We start from the raw sequence: 19598 nt of genomic DNA, 5'->3' as shown, positions 1-19598 counted from the left end.
AGGAAATGAAGAGATCCAGAGAGCTTTTTTTTTTTTCTGAATAGAAGAAAGTTCACAAATAGAGGGGATGCATGACGTTGGAAGTGCCCACCTTTCAGTCTCTGTGCATCTGCCGGGAGTGGAGGCAGAGGAATACACCAGCATGGGGCAGTTGGCCTGGGGCTTGTAGAACAATGTTCAGAGGTACTGAGGATGCAGGCCAGGCTGCAGCACATTCACACAGGATTTTTTTTCCGCCGATTCAGCCGACTGGTGTCAGCGAGAAAGAAGGCAGAGCTCTAGGGGGTTGGAGTGTGCATACACTGGGAAGCCATGAGTGTAGCTCTGAGCTAGTGCTGCCGCAAGAGAAAATAGCTGACAGTTGGGAGTCAGGGGACCTAGAACTAGAATCTTCCCATGAACTCATCCAATCATCTTTGGCAAATCAATTCCCTCCTCTTGGCCTTGGTTTTTCAGCTGTGTAATAGGAGGGAGTGGCTAGGTGATTTCCAAGGGCCTGCTTAGTCTGTGACTCCATGAATCAAAGAGACGGGTTATAGAATAAGCATAGACTTGTTCTGGTGATCCTCAGGGACCCAAGATCCTGAGAACGGGCTTTTCTCAGGAGACAAAGCATGAGGATTACTTACTATTACGTACAAGTTCATTTGCAAGGGGCAGAACACCAACACAAAACAGCTTATGAGAAAAAAGAGAACAATTGCTGCAAGACAGGTGTTGATAGCCAGCAGAATGGCAATTGCTCATGTGGAACAAAAGACTTTTGTTCCCTTCTATGTGTAGCAAAAGACCCAGTTCAAGGTTCTATTGTCTTGTCCAGATTAACATTTTTATCCCAAGCAATTGCTGTGATCAAGGGATAGAGGTCTTGATTATGTAGGTCTGGGCCATGTTCCCACCCTTGGGAACACAAAGAAGGTCAGTGTGATTCATGCCACTTGGATTAAGACTGGATGAAGAGTAGATGCAAAAGGAAAGGAGAAATACTGCTTCTGGAAGGGGCAATGGCTGCTGGGAAATCCCCCAAACAGATGTTTCTAATAAAGATTGAGAAACTGGTAGCTCTGGGAAAGGGCAAGATGAAGTCCAGATGTGACCTGTCCCTCCCTCCCTTGGCTGCAGTGTGTGGGCTCCCCAAGTTCTCCCGGACGCTGACGGCCAGGATCTTCAGTGGACGCCCAGCACAGAAGGGCGCCACACCTTGGATTGCCATGCTAACACACCTGAGGGGACAGCCCTTCTGTGGTGGCTCCCTTCTAGGTAAGGAGGTGGGAAGGGTGGGGAAAATCAAGGTCATGGGACTGGTGAGTGCTATGGGACCCCAGACCCATCTGGAGGTGAACTGAGATGTTTAGGATCACTGTCCACATCAGTATTGGAGCCTAGACATGTAGAATGTGGTAGGAAAAGCCTGTACCTGGAAGCAGGAGACGCGTGTTTCTGTTCTAACTAGTTCCTTCCATCAGCAAACACTTACCTAATCAGGTGAGCTTCTGACGCTGAAGGACTAAGTCAGGGGGTCAGACCCTCAGACATGAATTATAACATAAGGTAATGAGCCAAGTGGGCTCAGAGTGTGGGATAAGGGAGAAATAGGAAACTCACCCTGGGGAAGTCACAGGAGGGAGAGACAGAAAGACTTTGAATGCCATACTTGGACATTTAGATTTTATTCTGAATACCATTGCAGATTCATAAACATATTCTGGCAGGTGCTTTGCAGAGACAGCTGGATCCAAAACAGGGTGAATTAGAGGCCAAGAGTCCAGTGGGGTGGCAACTGCAATAATGAGGACAGAAGGAATTAGCCTTAGAACAAGCACAGGTGGGAGAGGGGTGAGAGGGGAATCAGGGCGCAGATTGAAAAGCGTCAGGAAATGCATCTCAGACTGCGGTGTGATGGACTGCGTGTGGGTGCGAGTGGAGAGTCCGGCCATGAATGGAACGGCCAGTGGCTCTTCTCGCCACTGCTGGCTCTGGCATTTTGAGCCTTGCAGGGCTCAGACATCCATCTTTGAAATGAGCTGTATGGCCCAAATGACTTCAGCCCCCTGGTGGCTCTGACCTCTTAAGAATAAGGAGTGACATTTCAGAGCCCCAGGCCAGTTTCTGATGACACCCCTGTGCAGGGGAAGGAGACTGGGTCAGCCACCACTGTCTGGCTGCCATGCCTCTCACTCCGCATGCCCTCAGCCAGCCAGAGCAGGGGTCCTCCTCCTTCCAGCCAGTGTCTCATGTGGTGGCGACCCCCAACCATCAAAATATTTTCATTGCTACTTCATCACTGTCATTTTGCTACTGTTATGAATCGCCATGTAAATATCTGATAAGCAGGATGTATTTTCATTGTTACAAATTGAACATCATGAAACATCATTAAAGCACAGTGATGAATCACAAAACACTATGTAAGTATATATTGTGAAATATTTATGTGTTTTCCCAATGGTCTTAGGCTGCCCCTGTGAAAGGGTTGTTTGACACCCCCCCCCCCAAAGGGGTCACGACCCACAGGTCCAGAAAGACAGCCAGGCCACCTGTTGGTGAGGCAAGCCCTCCTCTTTAACTTTGCACAAAAAACAACAACCCAATGAAGTTTCTCACTCCTGAGAGAGAGCCACTCAAAGGGATGAGGAGAGCGGATGACTGTGTTAAAGGGCAGAGGTGCGGAAAGATGGGACTCCAGGCCCCCAAGAGGAAGCAGGGAGGGAGAGGACAATGAGAGAGAAGGAACTGAAGACAAACTGGTGGGGGGGGCAGGGGAGCGGGGGCGGGGGGGGGTGACAGAGGTGGAATTAGAGAGCCCAGGCAAAAAAGGAGAATAAGAACAATAGGGAAACACAACAAGAGTGAAGGAGATTGATAGGGCAGGGGAGGTGCAAGAGAAAGGCACAATGGGAAAATCAGGAAAGAGGAGGAAGAAGAGGTAGGGTGGAAAAGATAAAAAGCAGCCAGGGGCTGAAGGAGGAGGAGAGGCTAACCCAGAAAAGAAGTGAAGATGTCCCTTCATCAGACATTTGGATTGTTAGAAGACACGTCAAAGAGATGAGTTATGTGCCCACAGTCTTAGGAATTAAATTAGATTTCTTAAGGCTTGATCCAAAGCCCCTTGACGTTCCACACTTATTTGTATTTACTGCATATTTATTCCTCATTATGTCTTGAAAGATGTTTAAAGTTCACTTCTCTACCCTCAGTCAACCTAAAAGTTCCCACACACTTCATCCTCCCCACAGCTAACCTAACTTATAATTCTTCTCCTCCTTCTTTTGTTCAGTCTTGAAGTGGGAAGGAAGGCTGGGCAGAGGGCTGAGGACTCAGAAGCGAGACTAAGGAACAGCAGAAAGAGGCAAAGTCCTCTGAGGGCTGGGTGGAGAGAGACTGGCTCAGAGACTCAGAGTTTGCAGAGCAGGAAGGAGAAACTGGGTCCCTAGCCCCGCCCCCCACCCATGGCACACCCCTAGGTTCATCTAAACAGCTCAGAGGCCCTGCTCAGAGGAAGATAATTCTAACCTGGGTGTGTCAGCCCACCTGGACAAATATGGCTAACAGCCCCAAAAGGACAGGTGCCTAAAATGCCTCAGAGAGGAAGCAGAGGTGGCTTAGGTGTAGGTGCCCCAGAATCTTGGAGCCTGCTTCTTAGAGGGCCAAGTGGAACCTCAGACTCCTACTTTAGAAAGGCACCTCCGCTTACCCTAGCCTCTGGATTTTTTCCCCTGATGCCTCGCTACCAAGCCCTGGGGCCTTTCTCTTTGGCTTACCCTGGTTATGTCTCCGGGCCTGGCTACCTGTCATCTGCCCCACCTAAATGAGTGTACACCAAAGGGCAGGACTGGGAGATGGACCTGCTCAAGGGAGGAAGACAGGTGAGACATAAGAAACGCACTAGGCTGGCCATCAGGAAACCTAGAATTTGGCCCAAACCTGTCATTAGTCTGTGTGGCCCTGGACATTTGTGCTTTCCAGCAGAACTCAAGTCCATTTCTATAAAATGAGATCAGAGTGGGGATTCTCCATCCTGCTAACAGGCAACTAACCAAGGAACTTTAAAAACATTGGTTTCTGAGCCCTCTCCCATGACTTAAATGGCCTAAGACATCGGTTTATTTTTTTTTAATTCCCCAAAAGATTCCAACATGTAGACAGAGCTGAGAAGCACCAGAGCTACAAGTATGGAAGAATCACTTGGATGCTGTTAAAAGGCAGCTTCTGGTTTGGGGTCTGCAGTAAGAACCTGAGATTGTGCAGGACGTACGAGGTGATACTGCTGATGGCCCATAAACCATATTATGTAGCAAGTCCTGAAACATAGCAGTGAGCACATGGTGTGTGTGTGTGTGTGTGTGTGTGTGTGTGTGTGTGTGTGTGTAACTCTTCCACCCCAGCAGCCCTGAAACCCTCTTTACTCTTGGCCTGGGTTGGGGCTAACAGATGAAATCCTACTTCAGTCTGTTATTTCCAGATAAGGGTCACGTAAATGTCATATCTGAGGCCACAGCGTGCATCTGCAGACAATTGGGTTTGCCCTGGAGCACTCCGTGGGAGCTCTTCCCTCCCCTGGAGATGGGGGGAGACGGCTGGGTGGTGCAGGACAATGTGTGTACTCTGTCCTCCAGGCACCAACTGGGTCGTGACTGCTGCACACTGCCTCCATGAAGCACTTGATTTGGAGGCCACGGTCCTGCAGGATTCCTACCTGATCAGACCTTCTGACTTCAAAATCATTTTGGGTGAGTGCAGAGAAATGGATTTCTTGAAGACCAGGCAAGGTGCTAGGGAAGGAGGTACCACTCCTGTCATTCTCAGGACATATCCACCCACTCCTTCTCTCACTCGCTCCTTCTCTCACTCGCTCCTTCTCTCACTCACTCCTTCTCTCGCTCATCAAGGCAGGAAGTCAGTTGAAAAGGAGCCAAGGACTGGAAGCCAGGGACCTGAGTTCAAGGCCACGTCTGTGATTTTCAGGAAGTGTGGTCATGAGCAAGTCATCGGAGTCGACTAGACTTCTGTTTTCACAGTGATAAACTGAAGATCCCAGTCTAGATCATTTCTATAGGCCCTTCCATGGTTTTAAGTCGATCATAAACATAAAGTCAAGGTTTTAATTCTCCTTTATAGAAGTAAGAGAACCAGCTGATTCAATTCCATTCCATATACATTTACATACTACCTCTATTCCAGAGTCTAAAAGCACAATTCAGACTTCTGCTCAGGGTCTTACAGCCCAATGGAGGAATAAGAGCACAAAGACCTCTCACATAAAGTCAGAAGAAGTCAGTTGTATAAGAGAAACACCGAATGTTGCCACCCTCCTAAGGAAAGGTTTTCTAACTGAAAAATCTCACTCAAGAATCTGAGAAGCTTCATGGAAGAGGCAACATATGAACCAGACACTGAAGTCTTGCTAGAAGGTTTGACTGTGTGGCAACAGAAACTAGCATTACAAGGTAGAAGGACCCACTCAGAGGACAAACAGGTGGGAAACCATGTAAATATGTAGGGAATGGCAGATAGGTGGGATGACTTGCAGGGAATATAGGTGAAAGGCAGTGAAATGGGTTGAACCAGACACCTTGACTGACTAGGACGTGGGGCTGACAAGGAACCAGGTGTGACCTCCCCCTCCGCTATCCCGTGGCCTGACCTGTCTTCTTCTTGCCCAGGCAAGCACTGGAGGCTGCGGTCAGATGAAAAGGAACAGCATCTCATGGTCAAACGCACCATTCTCCACCCCCTGTACAACCCCACCACATTTGAGAACGATGTGGGTCTGGTGGAGCTATCCACGAGCCCGGTGCTGGATGACTTTGTGATGCCCATCTGTCTGCCCGAGGGGCCCCCTGATGAAGGTATGATTCCCCACCCCACCTCTGAAGAGCGGCTGGTGCTTCTGCAGGGTTCTCCTGTTCACTCTGTTCTTCCTCAGAGTTGGTGAGGCCCTGGGGCCCACATAGATTGTGATTGAATAACCGATCCAGCAGACTGTGGCTGCATGTTTCCCTATTCTTCCTCTAGCACAACTAGGTCAGAAAGGTCCCAAGGAAGCACATGGTGTGGGCAAGCATGCAGCAAACAGGCAGACCTATGTTCTAAGTAGACTAGGATCCAGCCAGAAAAGCAGTAGTGGAGGACTGCACAAGTGAAAAGAGGTGTTTAGTGATAGGTATAGCCACAGTAAGCAGAAGTGGCCATGCCGAGGGTCGGGAAGATAAAGTGCAGCGATTGGAGTTATTGAGCCTAGAAGTCTTTACAAGGGGGTCTGTGGGATTGGAACTTATTTGCTGGCAGAAGAGTTTCCCAACAGATGATGATACGGAAAGTACCTGGAAGCTTGAATCCACTTCCACTGCTGGGATGTATCATCACTTTGAGAGTTATGGCAACAGGGGCAGCAACCTTTTCAGGCTCCCCAGCAGTGTCCTGACTTTCCAAGAAACCAGCTGGCCAGACCGAGCTGCCCCTTCAGAGCCCCATCTGCACATCACAAATACACAAGAATAGGTTTGTAACTGAGGGACAATAACTTAATAAGTAGCACAGGTTCCAGTCTCAATCTTGACATTTTCTAGTTGGGTGGCCTTTAAAAAGTGGCTTAACCTGACTGAGCCTCATATGTCTTGCCTTTAAACCCTATAAGGAACTCCCATGCTGTGGTTATGATGTTTAATCGAGATAACCTTGAAATATATCCAACATAAAGTAAGCGTTCAAAATGTAGCGATGCCATTCACTTCCCATGGTTCAAAAATGATGGAAGGAAAAGAAATGGCAAAGATCTGACCTGAAAAGTGCGTAGGAGATCTGAGCAACTAGGAAAGTCTCAGGTAGAAGTGGCCCTGGTTCCACAAGTGCCATGTCCCTACCACATGTCCATTGTCTCATCCTGATGAACGTATTTCAACATTAAGCCCAACGGTCTTCCGGATCTAGTCTCTTTTTTCAAAGGCAAAAAGAATTACTCCATCAGGACTCAATCCATTTTCACATCACCCCACCCCACCCCTGGCCAGGTTTCCTAACTTCATATGCTTCCAGAGAGTCCAAGTTGAATGGTCTCTGAGAGAATAATAAGTCTAGCCTCTTCCTTTTGAGGACAGGGAAACTGAGGCTCAGAAGGGGAAGAGAGGGGACTTGTTAAAGGTAGCATGAATACCATTGGCTAGGCTAAAAGGCTAGATGATGCCCGCTAGGTGCCAGCACTGTTGTAGGCAGGAGGCTACACTGGGGGCCCCATAGACTGCAGCGCCCACGCAGGGCTCAGAACTGGTTCTGTTATGGCCAACACAAGGAAATCAGAGCACAGCTGTCTTCTGGTTTGGAGTTTGGTTGTTTTTTTTTAATTGGGCTGAGGCTATAACCAGAACAGGAAAGTTCCAGGTCAAAGGCCTGGACTGGGTGGCTCAGAAGAGGCCTAGTTAGCCCTTTCAGAAGCCTGATTCTTGCCAGCCCCGTGGAAAACCACGCATTTTCAAAGTGCCGCAGCCCACCACCATCTTTGTGTAGGCCACCATGGTCTCAGACTTGAACAGTCATGAAATTTGTTTGCTATGCAACCCACACATTGCATTTTGTTTCTTAAGGAGATGAAGGTGGCCACTAACCACAAGGTCAGTAGCTCAAAACTACCAACAGCTCTGTGAGAGAAAGATGAGGCTTTCTACGCTCGTAAAGAGTTACAGTCTCGAAAACCCACAGGGGTTGTTCTGTTGCATCCTGTAGGGTCGCTGAGTCAGAAATGACTCAATGGCAGTGCGTTGTTTAAGTTTCTAGCAGGGCAGCGACCCACAATGTTTCCCGTTCCAGTTATTGCTCTCAGTCATACACATTTCACAACGGCTCACTACATTGGCCATGTCTGAACCAGAAAGAACTGATTTGAAGTCCTGACTCCATATTAGAGGTGGGAGCAAATAGCCAAATGAAGCAGGCAGTTTCTCACAGAATCCCGTGTCCTAAGCTCTGTTGCAAGTAACCATTGACCTTGACGTCTTTTTTCCCGGTCATGCTACCTTTATCTAAGAGACAAAGCTCCCCTGCCTCCCCCCTGCCTCTGCTCTCATCGCATCTTCTCTCCTCCAGGGGCCATGGTCATCGTCAGTGGCTGGGGGAAGCAGTTCTTGCAAAAGTTCCCAGAGACTCTGATGGAGGTGAAGTTCAATTTACACCCTATGGATTATGACCCTTTTGTCCAGCATTGGATCTTCCCACTCCATCTTGCCCCTCGGGGATCTGGAGATTTGGGGGAGGGGGAGCAACCAGGCTCACCTCCAAAGTGTGCTGGGACTTCGAACACCAGCAACATTGATCTGTTTAATCCTACTTGTCATGAGATTCTTGTTTCTAAACACTGTGGAGTGTTCCTAGAGGTTTATGAAAGTCAGAGCTTTGGAGCAGTTTTCAGAAAACAGTACAGTAAAGAGTCATGGACCATCAGTATACCACATCTCAGATTGGCCCAAATCGGGCAAGACTCCTGTGTGACACAGTCCTTGCAACAATGAACTTGACTGGGGATTTAGAAGTCCACAGTCAGTATCATTCCAGAAAAGAACACAGAACTCGGAGTTAGGATCACTGGCTCCCAGCCCTGGCTCCTGCCAACTTTGGGGGGTGATCTAAGCAGGTCATTTTGTCTCTCTCGATCATCGTATCTCAAACTACAAAGTTAGGGGGACAACGCTAGCTGATGCTAAGCCTCCCAGCTCCAACATCATCAGGTTTTATAGCTGACACAACTATCTTCAAATCCTTCTACATGTTATTTTACCATACTTTAAACTTTTAAACTTTGAACTTGATAACACCTATTCATTCCTTCATTCTCTAACTCCAAGGTGTGTCTTTGGTGACACCCCCCCCCCATCTTCCAGACATTGGACTAGCTATTAGAGGAGCTAGAGGGGCCAGTTGAGATCAGGAAGAAGTGTAAGGTGCTGTGGACCTTATCATATAAAATCAGATAATGAGGCTTTGCCTCGTCTAGGGTACCAAGAGAGTTTCACTGTCATCAAGTCAAGGTTGACTCATAGTGACACCACCCCCCCATGGGTTTCTGAGGCTTTAACTGTGTATGGGAGTAGAAAGTCCAGTCTTTTTCCCATGGAGCTGCTGGTGGTTTTGAAAGGGCAAACATACGGATCACATACCAACACATAACCCCTATGCCACCAAAGCTCCTATTTCTCCCAGAAAAAGTGCCACTTAGATGAGAACGGATCAATGAACCAGGAGATGGACAATTGCCTGCAGATATGCTGTCTCAACCCCACTCACTCAACTGGAGAAAGCCATGGTCCAAGAGAGATTTGAATGATCTCTGGTTTCCTGCCAGCAGGGACCCCCAGGAGTTGTATCTGGGGGACAAATTGCCCACCCAGTTCTGAGTTTGGTTGAAGGAGATGTATATATTTGCTCTTTTTCTAGATCACTATGCCAAGCCAACATTGATCCCCAAACAGAATCAGGAACAATAAATAGGTGGTCCCTGGGTAATGAACATCCATTTGATGTACAACCTGCAGTTATGAACCAACCCATGTGAAACCTACTATATGCAAATTTAGAATGGGTCATTATAACAAGCAGGGGCTACACCGAGACACCCATCAAACAGTAATGTTATCATTGCTGCATCATTACGCTCAAGGCATTTTCATGTAGCTGGAGCCATCACTTTGAATGCTTTTTATCCACAGAAAGGTACCCCAGATACCACACACTATTAGACAAACATCTGACTGGCATTATGTACCAACCATACCTAGCTGTCCCAGCGTATGTACAAATGCACTTAAAGACAGAATTAGGAATAAAACGTGTTCACAATCTAGGACTGCCTGTAGTCACAATGCATTACATTGATGTGTGCATTTACCTCCTCAACTCAGCAAATTATTGCCTGAGTCTTTACTATGTTCCCAGCAGTGCAAAGCAGGAATGCACAAGCTGGACCCCGAATGTCAAAGCTCACACTCTACTGAGAGAGAACAGCACAAGCAGATGTTTGCTGCAAAGCCAGCAGGGATACCCCCGGCAATTACCTAATATGTAGACCGTCTGCATTTACAGAGCACCCAGTCACCTCTTCTTTGATCCCATGTGACCATCAGGTCAAATGTTTCAGACAGGAAATATTTACAGAGGCCCGAGAGACAGAGGGATTGAATCCTATGCCCAAAGTTCCACAGCCAATAATGGTAGAAGTGGTGGAAAAGAAGATTAACCATGGCTTTTGCTTTGTTGCCATATCTGAAATAATGCAGGTGCTAGGCAAATAAGAAGCCCCGGCAGCGCTGTGGGTTAGGCATTGGACTGCTAGCCAGGAGTCTGGTGGTTCAGAACCCACTAGCAGATCCTTGTGAGAAAAGGCAAGGCTGACAACTCCTATAAAGATCTCTACCCTCAGAAACTCTATGCAGGGTCACTATGAGTTGGAATTTACTTGATGGCAGAGGGCATAGATTATACTAAAACACACACACACACAAACTCACTACCATAGAGTTGATTCTGACTCAGCTATGCTGTGGAACAGAGTGGAATTGCCCTTATGGGTTTCCAAGACTGTACCTCTTTATGGGAGCAGAAAGCCTTATTTTTATCTGGCTTAGAGTATACTAGGCAAGCTTTATCCAATTCCAGTTATAGAGGAGACCCAGGGGATGCAAGTGACTTGCACCAGGCCACACAGCAAGTACATGCTGAAGCTGTGGCAGAAGCTGAATCCCCTGCACCCCCCTTTAGTGCCCCTTCCAGCATGCCAGGACAGCTTCTGAAACGGAGTGCTAGGAAGACCTGTGCTGCTCCATGCAGGAAGGATGTGGGCAAGAGTCAGCTCCAGGAGAAGTAAAAACAACAGGGGTGCCCCAGCCTGGGGTCGGAGCCAACACGGCTTCATATTTCAGATCGAAATCCCCATCGTTGACCATCGCACCTGCCAGAAGGCCTATGCAAAGCTGAAGAAGAACGTGACCCCGGACATGATCTGTGCTGGAGAGAAGGAGGGTAGGTCAAGAGAGGGCAGAGAACAGGGCACTGGCGGCTCCAGAGATTGATGGGCACCCAATGGCCATGTGTGGGGGGGGGGGGGGCGGGGGCCGGTGGCAGACAGCAGCTCCTAGAGTGTGGTGAAAGGAGGTGGAGAGAAAGGAGTCAAAGGTAAGGCCTGGACAGGATGGGACAGGGCAGGGCAGGGCGGGGCGGGGCTACCCTTGAAGAAGCTAAAGGCAAGAGCAAGCATTAAGCTAAAGGCAAGAGCATGAAGTTCCTGACTCTCCACTTAGGTGGCCTGAGGTTGAACGTACCGCATTTCTGTCATTACATGTCCCGGGTCCCTCTTTGCCCCTCTGGGAAGAGAAAGGCCTGAATTAGGCGCAAAGCAATTGCAGCTGTAGGGAAGTCTGACCAAGGACCGCTTTGAGCCCTGGTTTGGGTCATCAGTCTGCTTCGCCCTCTGGTGTCTAAATCACCGAACTACAAGTCAGACAAATGGGCCAGCGGGAGGGAGGCCTCCTTCAACTTCCTGGGTGCGGTGGGCACACTGTAATTGACCTGCATCTCTTACTCATCTTAGGAGGGAAAGATGCCTGTGCGGGTGACTCTGGAGGCCCCATGGTGACTCTGGATAGAGAGAGAGGCCAGTGGTACCTGGTGGGCACGGTGTCCTGGGGCGAGGACTGTGGAAAGAAGGATCAATACGGAGTGTATTCCTACATCCTGCACAACAAAGCCTGGATCCAGAGCATGACTGGCGTGAGGAACTGAGCTCAGTTTCTCAGCTTCCACACCATCTGTGCGTGGTCCATAAGCAGCAGAGAATCATAATGCCAAATACCCTTCACCCTTTGCCCCTGCCTCTTCCCTGTCTCACCCCCATTGAGTCCACTCACTCACTCACTCACTCACTGCACGGAGCCCATGCTGACTCACAGTAACTCCATAAGACAAGGCAGAACTGTCCCTGTGGGTTTCTGTAACTCTTTTATTTTTATTTTTTAAATCATTTTATTGGGGCTCATACAACTCTTATCACAATCCATACATACATCAACTGTATAAAGCACATTTGTACATTCATTACCCTCATCATTTGCTCTCCACGTAAGCCCCTGGCATCAGCTCCTCATTTTTTCCCTCCCTCCCCGCTTCCCACTCCCTCATGAACCCTTGATAATTTATAAATTATTATTTTGTCATATCTTACACTGTCTCCCTTCACCCACTTTTCTATTGTCCGACCCCCCGGGAGGAGGTTATGTGTAGATCCCCTTTCTACCCCACCCTCTCTCTACCCTCTGGTATCGCCACTCTCACCACTGGTCCTGAAAGGATCATCGGTCCTGGATTCCTTGTGTTCCCAGTTCCTATCTGTACCAGTGTACATCCTCTGGTCTAGCCAGATTTGTAAGGTAGAATTGGGATCATGATATTGGGGGGGGAGCATTAAGGAACTAGAGGAAAGGGGATGTCCAGTTGCCTATATATGAGCTTTGGGTCCCCACTCCACACGCCCCCTCATTCACAACGAAATGATTTCTTGTTCTTTGATGCCTGATACCTCATCCCTTTGGCACCTTGTGATCACACAAGCTGGTGTGCTTCTTCCATATGGGCTTTGGTGCTTCTGAGATAGATGGCTGCTTGTTTACCTTCAAGTGTTTAAGCCCCTAACCTAGATGCTATTTCTTTTGATAGCCGGGCTCCATCAGCTTTCTTCACCACATTTGCTTATGCGCCTGCTCTGTCTTCAGCGACTGTGTCAGGAAGGTGAGCATCATGAAACGCCAGTTTAATAGAACAAAGTATTCTTGCATTGAGGGAGTACTGGAGTGGAAGTCCAATGTCCATCTGCTACCTTAATACTAAACCTATAAACATACGCACATAAATATATTTCCCCAGACTGTAACTCTTTAAGGGAGTAGAAAGCCTCACCTTTCTCCCACAGGGCAGCTGATGGTTTCAAACTTGCAGTGGCAGCCCAAGGCGTGACCACTTCGTCACCAGGGCCCACTCGTTAGTTGATGATAAAGGTGGCATCTTTTAATGAAGCACAGACAGGATCCAGGCTACATCACTGAAGCTTTGCAACACTGGGCAGGTGACTTCACCTCTTTGAACCTGTTTCCTCATCCGCAAAGTAGAAATGAATGGCATGCCTTACCTACCTCATAAAATCGTGATGAGAATGAAATTAATTTATATAGACATATGGCATAAACTAAGTGCTCAATAAATGTGATTTTTTTTTTCAGAGACTAGGGAGTCTCTCAGGCAGAAAAATTTCTCTAAGAAACTCCTGACTAGATCTTAAAGCTGACTCATGATACACCCTTACCCTCAACCTTGATCATCTGCCCCCAGAGGCTCCACGCTTCTTTAATAATATATAATTTCCCCAACCCCAGCCCCCCTTCCTCACCATAAAACAATGAAGAGATAAGGTTCTTTGTCCTATCGCATGGCCCACAACAAATAAACAAGAGCGAGATGCCAAGTCGTGAGCATGCGCGTGGGAAGCAGAGCCCAGAAAGGAGACTGAGAATGATGCGCTGGAGCATAAGATAGCTGGTTCTAGGATGAGCGCTCATCTCTAGCTCCCTGGATGGCCCGAGACCAGTTCCTTCCTTTCATGTCAGAGGATCCATCCTGCTTTGGCAATCTACAATCTAATGAAGATTTCCCCCCCCCCCCCGGTTGAGGTTGAGTTAAAGTCAAAATGACCAAAAAGCATATTACCTAAGTTCAGAAGAGTTTTGATGCACACAGAATGCTCCAACCTACCCAGGTTCCCACAGGCAGGGCTCAAACAAAGGGCTAGCCAAGGGATCTCTCCCGATTTCTAAGCAAAGGAGCTATTCTGGGCTCTGGCCTCCTTCCCTCCCTGAGAACCTGGGTGGACAAGGTAGGAAGAGACCTCAGGCTCCTGCATGTGCCCTCTCCAAATCCACAGAGACACCAAAGAGCAATCCCCCTGATCTTCTCCCTCACCCCTATTCCTCCCCCTGAAGGTTCTAGTCTTTCAAAGTCTTAGGGGCTTCCCAAGAAGGATGCTTTCACCATCCAAGAGCCACTTCTTCACCAGGAAGCATGAAGAGGCCTCCTTCCCTGCTCCCCTGTGAGATGTGAGCTCTCTGAGAGATCAGAAGCCCAAGTCCCTGACTGCTGCACTATCAAATCTGATTTTCATGAGGGATTTTAACTCTTGGCCTAACCTGCAGCTCTGGGGTCCATCTGTGTATTTTGCTGAAAAAGGGGGCAATGTGGGGAAATGAGAAGTAATAGCCATGAAGCTGTAGACTGAACACTCAGGGACAGCAACTCAGCCCCTGCTGGTTTGAGTGCAGCCGGTCTGGGTATGTTATTCTACTTTTCTGGACCTCAATGCTGATTTTGTAAAGGGAAGAAAGAAATGATGCCCAACTCCATTAAATAATCGCGAAGGGGACAGACACCCAAGAAGACTCATAATGAGAACTTTTGGAATTGCCCCAAAGCATCCCAAGGCTCCCTACTTTCCAATGGCACAACATAAGCTAACTTCCATATGGACCACACTGTACTGACTACTGTGGGAACGATCGAGATCAAGAGACTATGATTCATGACTTCTCGAGAGCAAGAGAACATGATTCATGACTTCTAGGAATTCCTAAAGTGAAAAAAAAAAAGTAGCATGTGCACAAGTGACTACCATGGAACAAACGAGCCCTGCCCAGTGCTCTGTGGTAGAAGAAAATCTACCAGACTTTCTTTCATACCAGAAAGTGTGGTGGGATGTGAGGGGAGACTTCCTGGAAGAGCTGGTACTGGAGCTGAACAGTAAAGAAGTTAAGGAATCTGAGCACGTCACATGGGGAGACTAAGAAGAGTCCCATAGGAATGCTCAACCTTTCCTCAGAGCATAACAACTCCTTCCCAAAGAACCTCGTGTCCTAGAAACCAGCTTTTGGGTTCTGGGGACAGATGGAGCAGCCATGGTATCTAAAAGAGCCTTCCTCCCTAAAGTCAGACCGCTGAGCAGAACTTGGAACACCATCAGCTTTCGTGTCCAATCACTGACTTTAAGCTCAACCCAGGATATCTTGCTTATTCCTCAAGTGCAAGTGTATCTTTGCATTGAGAAAATGTCCAGACGGGTCACGGAACTTCCTCTTGCCCTTGATCTACACGCATTTATTAAGAATTCCAAACCGTGAACGAGTGCTAAAATCAAAGAAACTTAAAATGTTTTACAGAATCATAAATGTCTCTCTTAGGACCACCTGGTCTATTATTCCTGACCATTTTGAATGATGGAAAATTTGCTACCTCAAACAACAGCCCATTCCAATTTCCTCTTAGGAAAAAGTTTATGCAACCAATACCCAAGTCCCTGGACTATAGATGATGGAAGAGGTATAAAGAGTCACTGGGCCAAAAAGGAATTGGCTGACATCCAACCATGTTAGGAGCTAGCATATGATTTAAAAACTACAAAACCAAAAGCCAGTGGTCCTGGAGGAAGATGCCCAACTTGCACTGAGAACATTGGTGAAAAACAAGAGCCATCAACAAATGGAGGAGATGCTGAAAGTGTTTGCTTGTCTCTGCAGAGAAGTTGGGAAGACAGCTATTTGGCCTCCTGACTGCACGAGGTCCATATATATGCCGGTGCCAAAGAAAGGGGGCCCAAGAGAATGAAGACATCATCGAACTATACCGATAATATCACATGCAAGTACAATTTTGCTGAACATCATTTTTAAAATGTGAATCAGCACAAAGACAGGAGATTCTCCAAAAATCTCAGTTGGATTCAGAAGAGGCTGTAGAAGGATGAATAACATTCCTTGCATTCACTGGATCTTGGTTGATAGCAAAGAGTACCAGAAAGCTGTTTACCTCACCTTTTCTTGATGATACAAAGATATTTGACTGTGGGGATCATGAAGAATTATGGATAGCATTGCAAAGAATGGGAATCCCAGAATGTTTAGCTGTGCTCACACAGAACCTGTACATAGAACAAGAGGCAGCACTTAGAACAGAAAAGGGAGATGCTGCTTGGTTTAAAATCAGGGAAGTGCACATCAGCAATGGAATCGCTCACGGTGTGATTGGGGGGTGGAACAATGATGGGCCACACTAGGTAACACTGTCCATGGGGGGGAGGGGTGGACATCAAAATGGGTGTCCTAAAGATCTCTGTGCAGTATTTCAGCAGATGTTTATTCTTTCTTATAAAATATTCCTGTAATTAGTTATAACAACAAAAATCATTTTCATTATCCAAGTTTGCATGTATCAATCTATCTACAAGACTAAAACTCTGCTAACTTACCTTTTGAACCTTCTGCTGTAGCCGGAGCTGTCGTTAGTCCCCATTACAGTCAGGCTTCCCATTACAGTTAGTCCCCATTGCAGTCAGACATTACACGGCTGCCACTGTGGACCCTACAGGTGCACGCTGCTGGTTCCTTTGCAGATAATGTCTTTATAGTCACCAAGGTTGTCAAGTGTTCTGGTGTTTTAGATACACTATTGGGGTAAGTGGTACTTATGAACCTATAGCAATAACTTCCTTGAGAATTAAGTAGTAATTAAAGGAAAATGGCAAAAGCTTTAATGACTTCTGCTCAGTTACTAATATGGTAACTAGTAATGAAATTCAAAATCGAAAGAATTTACAAAACAATTTTATTACTCATTTGAGACATATGACATTTAAGCCATGGACAGTGATATTTATCACATATTGTTCTGTGGCTAACATGCATGATGAGCTTTGCTGAAGACTCTGTCTGGTGTAATAAGAGGTCCGTGGCTCAGTGAGGTGGCATCATGGCGAACCACACTGGGTGTCACTAATCATAGTGACTGTCACTGTCATCAAGTTGTAGCTTCTAGTCATAATTACTAGATCGGCTTGCTCAGCAAATGAGTCAAGTAGCTGTGTGTGTTAGACAGGGTTCTCTCGAGCGACAAACCAGATTGATGATAATTATATATATATATATAATTTATACAGATAATATAAATATATATATTTATACCGATAAATATATATTTATACAGATAGATATATAACACAAGAAATAAGCAGTTAAATTATCAAACAGGACAAATGGCTCAGTGCAACTCACTCCCGTGAGACACTGACAGTCCTTCAACTCTTGAGGGTCACTGGGTAGTTCTCTGTAGAGCAATTCAGGCTATCCGGGCACAGGCAGCAAACAGCAAGGCAGGTCACCAACAGTCAGCCAGATGACAGGGTCTGACAGTCCCCAGCTCAAGAGATATAAATTCTAATGGTGTGGCGAAGCCGGTCTTGAAGGAACCTCAAGTTACAGCAACACAGTCCACGGGCTAGGTGTCCCACAGGTAGTGTAGCTTGTAAATTGAGGCACAGAACAAGCAAGGCAGCTGCACACTGGTCCGATGATCAAAGAGCAAGAGACAAGAAAGGCGAAGCTCGCCGAGCCATTTATCTCGCCGCCCTTCAATTACTCCCACATGTGTTTATCGGCCAGGTTGGCACAATCAACTAACTACCTCACTGGGCTATCTGAAGAGCACAGCATTGGGATTGGAAGGAATCTAACAGGCTGAGATATGCAGATGACATAATGTTTCTGGCTGAAAACGAAGAGTATTTGAAGCACGTACTGATGTAGATCAATGACCACAAGCTTCAGGCTAGCTTTATACCTCAACACAGCAAACAAAAAGCCTCACAACACAACCAACAGTTGCTAAGCTCAGCAAAGATTGTGGTGGTCGAGGATTTCAACGTGTGTGTCTCCACAATTAACACCCACAGAAGTAACAGTCAAGATGGCAAATGATGTGATGTGCTGGGCAAATTTGCTGTAAAATATCTCTCTGATTTCATGCAAGGAATATCATGGTTAGCAATGACGTCCATGCCCAGATGTCATTAGCAACTATCGTTCTTGTGGAGGATCACACATTTCTTTTCCAATAAACATTGGCATTGAGTCAAAGTCCACTGCCTGGCTTGCGTGTTTTTTCAGGCACGAATGATTTGAGTAAGTTGTGTGCTCATTTATCCAAAAGTTGCTGTAGTCAATTAGAACTGCTGTATTGTGAAGATGGAGAGATGGTTCTTGGAAGACCCTAGCCTAGATACACAAACATGCCTTGGGTTTTTCAAATCAGTTCTGGTGGTGTAGTGGGTTACACATTGGGCTGCAAACCACAAGGACAGCAGTTCAAAACCACCAGCTGCTCCACAGGGGGAAATGAGGCCTTTTACTTCTGTAAAGAGTTACAGTCTCAGACACCCACAGGAGCTGTTTTCTACCATCCCATAGGGTCACTAGGAGACAGAATTGATTCGATGGCAGTGAGTCTGGAACTTGGGAACTACTCCTGTAATGGCTGAAACAGTTTGCCCTCGACTACTAACCCTTTAAATGTATATTTTTAAATAATAAAAACCCAGGTGTCACTGTGGCTAAGCACTCGGGTGCACCCTGAAAGTTTGGTGGTCCAAATTCGCCCAGTGTCTCTGTAAGAGAAGATCCCACTCCTCTAAAGTGTATAGCCTCAGAAACCCTACACAGCAGTCTACTTGGGTTGCGGGATTGCTACAAGTTGGAACTGCCCAATGATACCACCACCAACAAACCCGAAGGTTGGTGGTTTGAATCTGCCCAGCAGTGCCACGGGGCATTAACGTCTCCCTGAAAAAAGTCGGTGGTCTTTGCTTGTCACTGGCGAACTGCTGAAAGGAAAATCAGCAGAGACGTGTGTGAGCACCATGTGTGAAGGCATAGACATGCAAGGGGTCCAGAGGTTTAGGGACACCAAGCAACCTGATGTCCCTCTAGATAAAGGACACCTTTCGAATGAGCCATTAATGCTGAAAGTGAAGGGAAGAGAAAGTTAAAGGCAGGGAGACTCAGGGTGGTGACAAACATCAGGCCAATGACTGTGTAGTCTTCAACGATGCCCGGACAGTGGCGATGGAGGAAAGGAATCTGCTTCCAGAGCCTCTAAGGCCACTTTCCCCTGATTCCCAACCTCTTTGAACAGCCCAGGGTAAATCAGGAGAGAGAGAAGTGAGTAAGGACCACTCCCCAACAGGAACAGCAGTTTTCCAAGACGCTGGTCTTTTTGAGACATGCAAGCCTCAGTGTCAGAAAGGAAGGCAAAGATCTCTCCAAACTTGAGGGAAGCAGCCAAACCGAGCCTTCACAGTGACTTCCTGCATCTGGTGTGTGTTGGCCTTTTTTGAGAAAATGTCACATAGATGCAAAAATGCCGGCTCCGTTCCCAGCAGTGAGCTTCTGATCCCAGGCAAAAAGAGCCAGTGCAGTCTCAGCATGCAGGTAGATCCCAAAGTCTCCAAGGGAGTCCCCATAAAGGAATGAGCTGGGAAGATCACGTCTTAGTGGCAGTGTCTACCTGTGCCAGGCCAAGTGGAGGCTGGAGCAAAGTAACAGGTCATGTTTGTTCCATCCACTCCCATGGGCCAACCCGAGCCAGTATAAGGCTTCAAGAATCCAGGGTCTGGGGCAGGGGCAACCCAGGTCTCGGGTCTTGAAAGCTCCTGACATACGTTCACAGTGAAGACTCTCCTTGCATCTGCTTGT

At 47.2% G+C, this 19598-nt stretch overlaps 1 protein-coding gene across 1 annotated transcript in view; it reads left to right on the top strand.

Moving 5' to 3' along the window:
* MASP1 (MBL associated serine protease 1) overlaps window positions 1-11763 on the top strand; it is a 79249-nt gene extending 67486 nt beyond the window's left edge. The window contains exons 11-16 of the mRNA XM_075556191.1: window positions 1123-1260; window positions 4617-4730; window positions 5664-5849; window positions 8080-8147; window positions 10905-11004; window positions 11573-11763. Of these exons, the coding sequence (XP_075412306.1) occupies window positions 1123-1260; window positions 4617-4730; window positions 5664-5849; window positions 8080-8147; window positions 10905-11004; window positions 11573-11763 (797 nt within the window). The remainder of the gene's footprint in view (window positions 1-1122; window positions 1261-4616; window positions 4731-5663; window positions 5850-8079; window positions 8148-10904; window positions 11005-11572) is intronic.
* Window positions 11764-19598: the final 7835 nt, after the last annotated feature.

Source organism: Tenrec ecaudatus, chromosome 8 (genome assembly GCF_050624435.1).
Source record: "Tenrec ecaudatus isolate mTenEca1 chromosome 8, mTenEca1.hap1, whole genome shotgun sequence".
Taxonomy (NCBI): domain Eukaryota; kingdom Metazoa; phylum Chordata; class Mammalia; order Afrosoricida; family Tenrecidae; genus Tenrec; species Tenrec ecaudatus.
The sequence above is the reverse complement of the archived record's forward strand: the minus strand, read 5'-3'. Positions and strand labels throughout refer to the sequence as shown.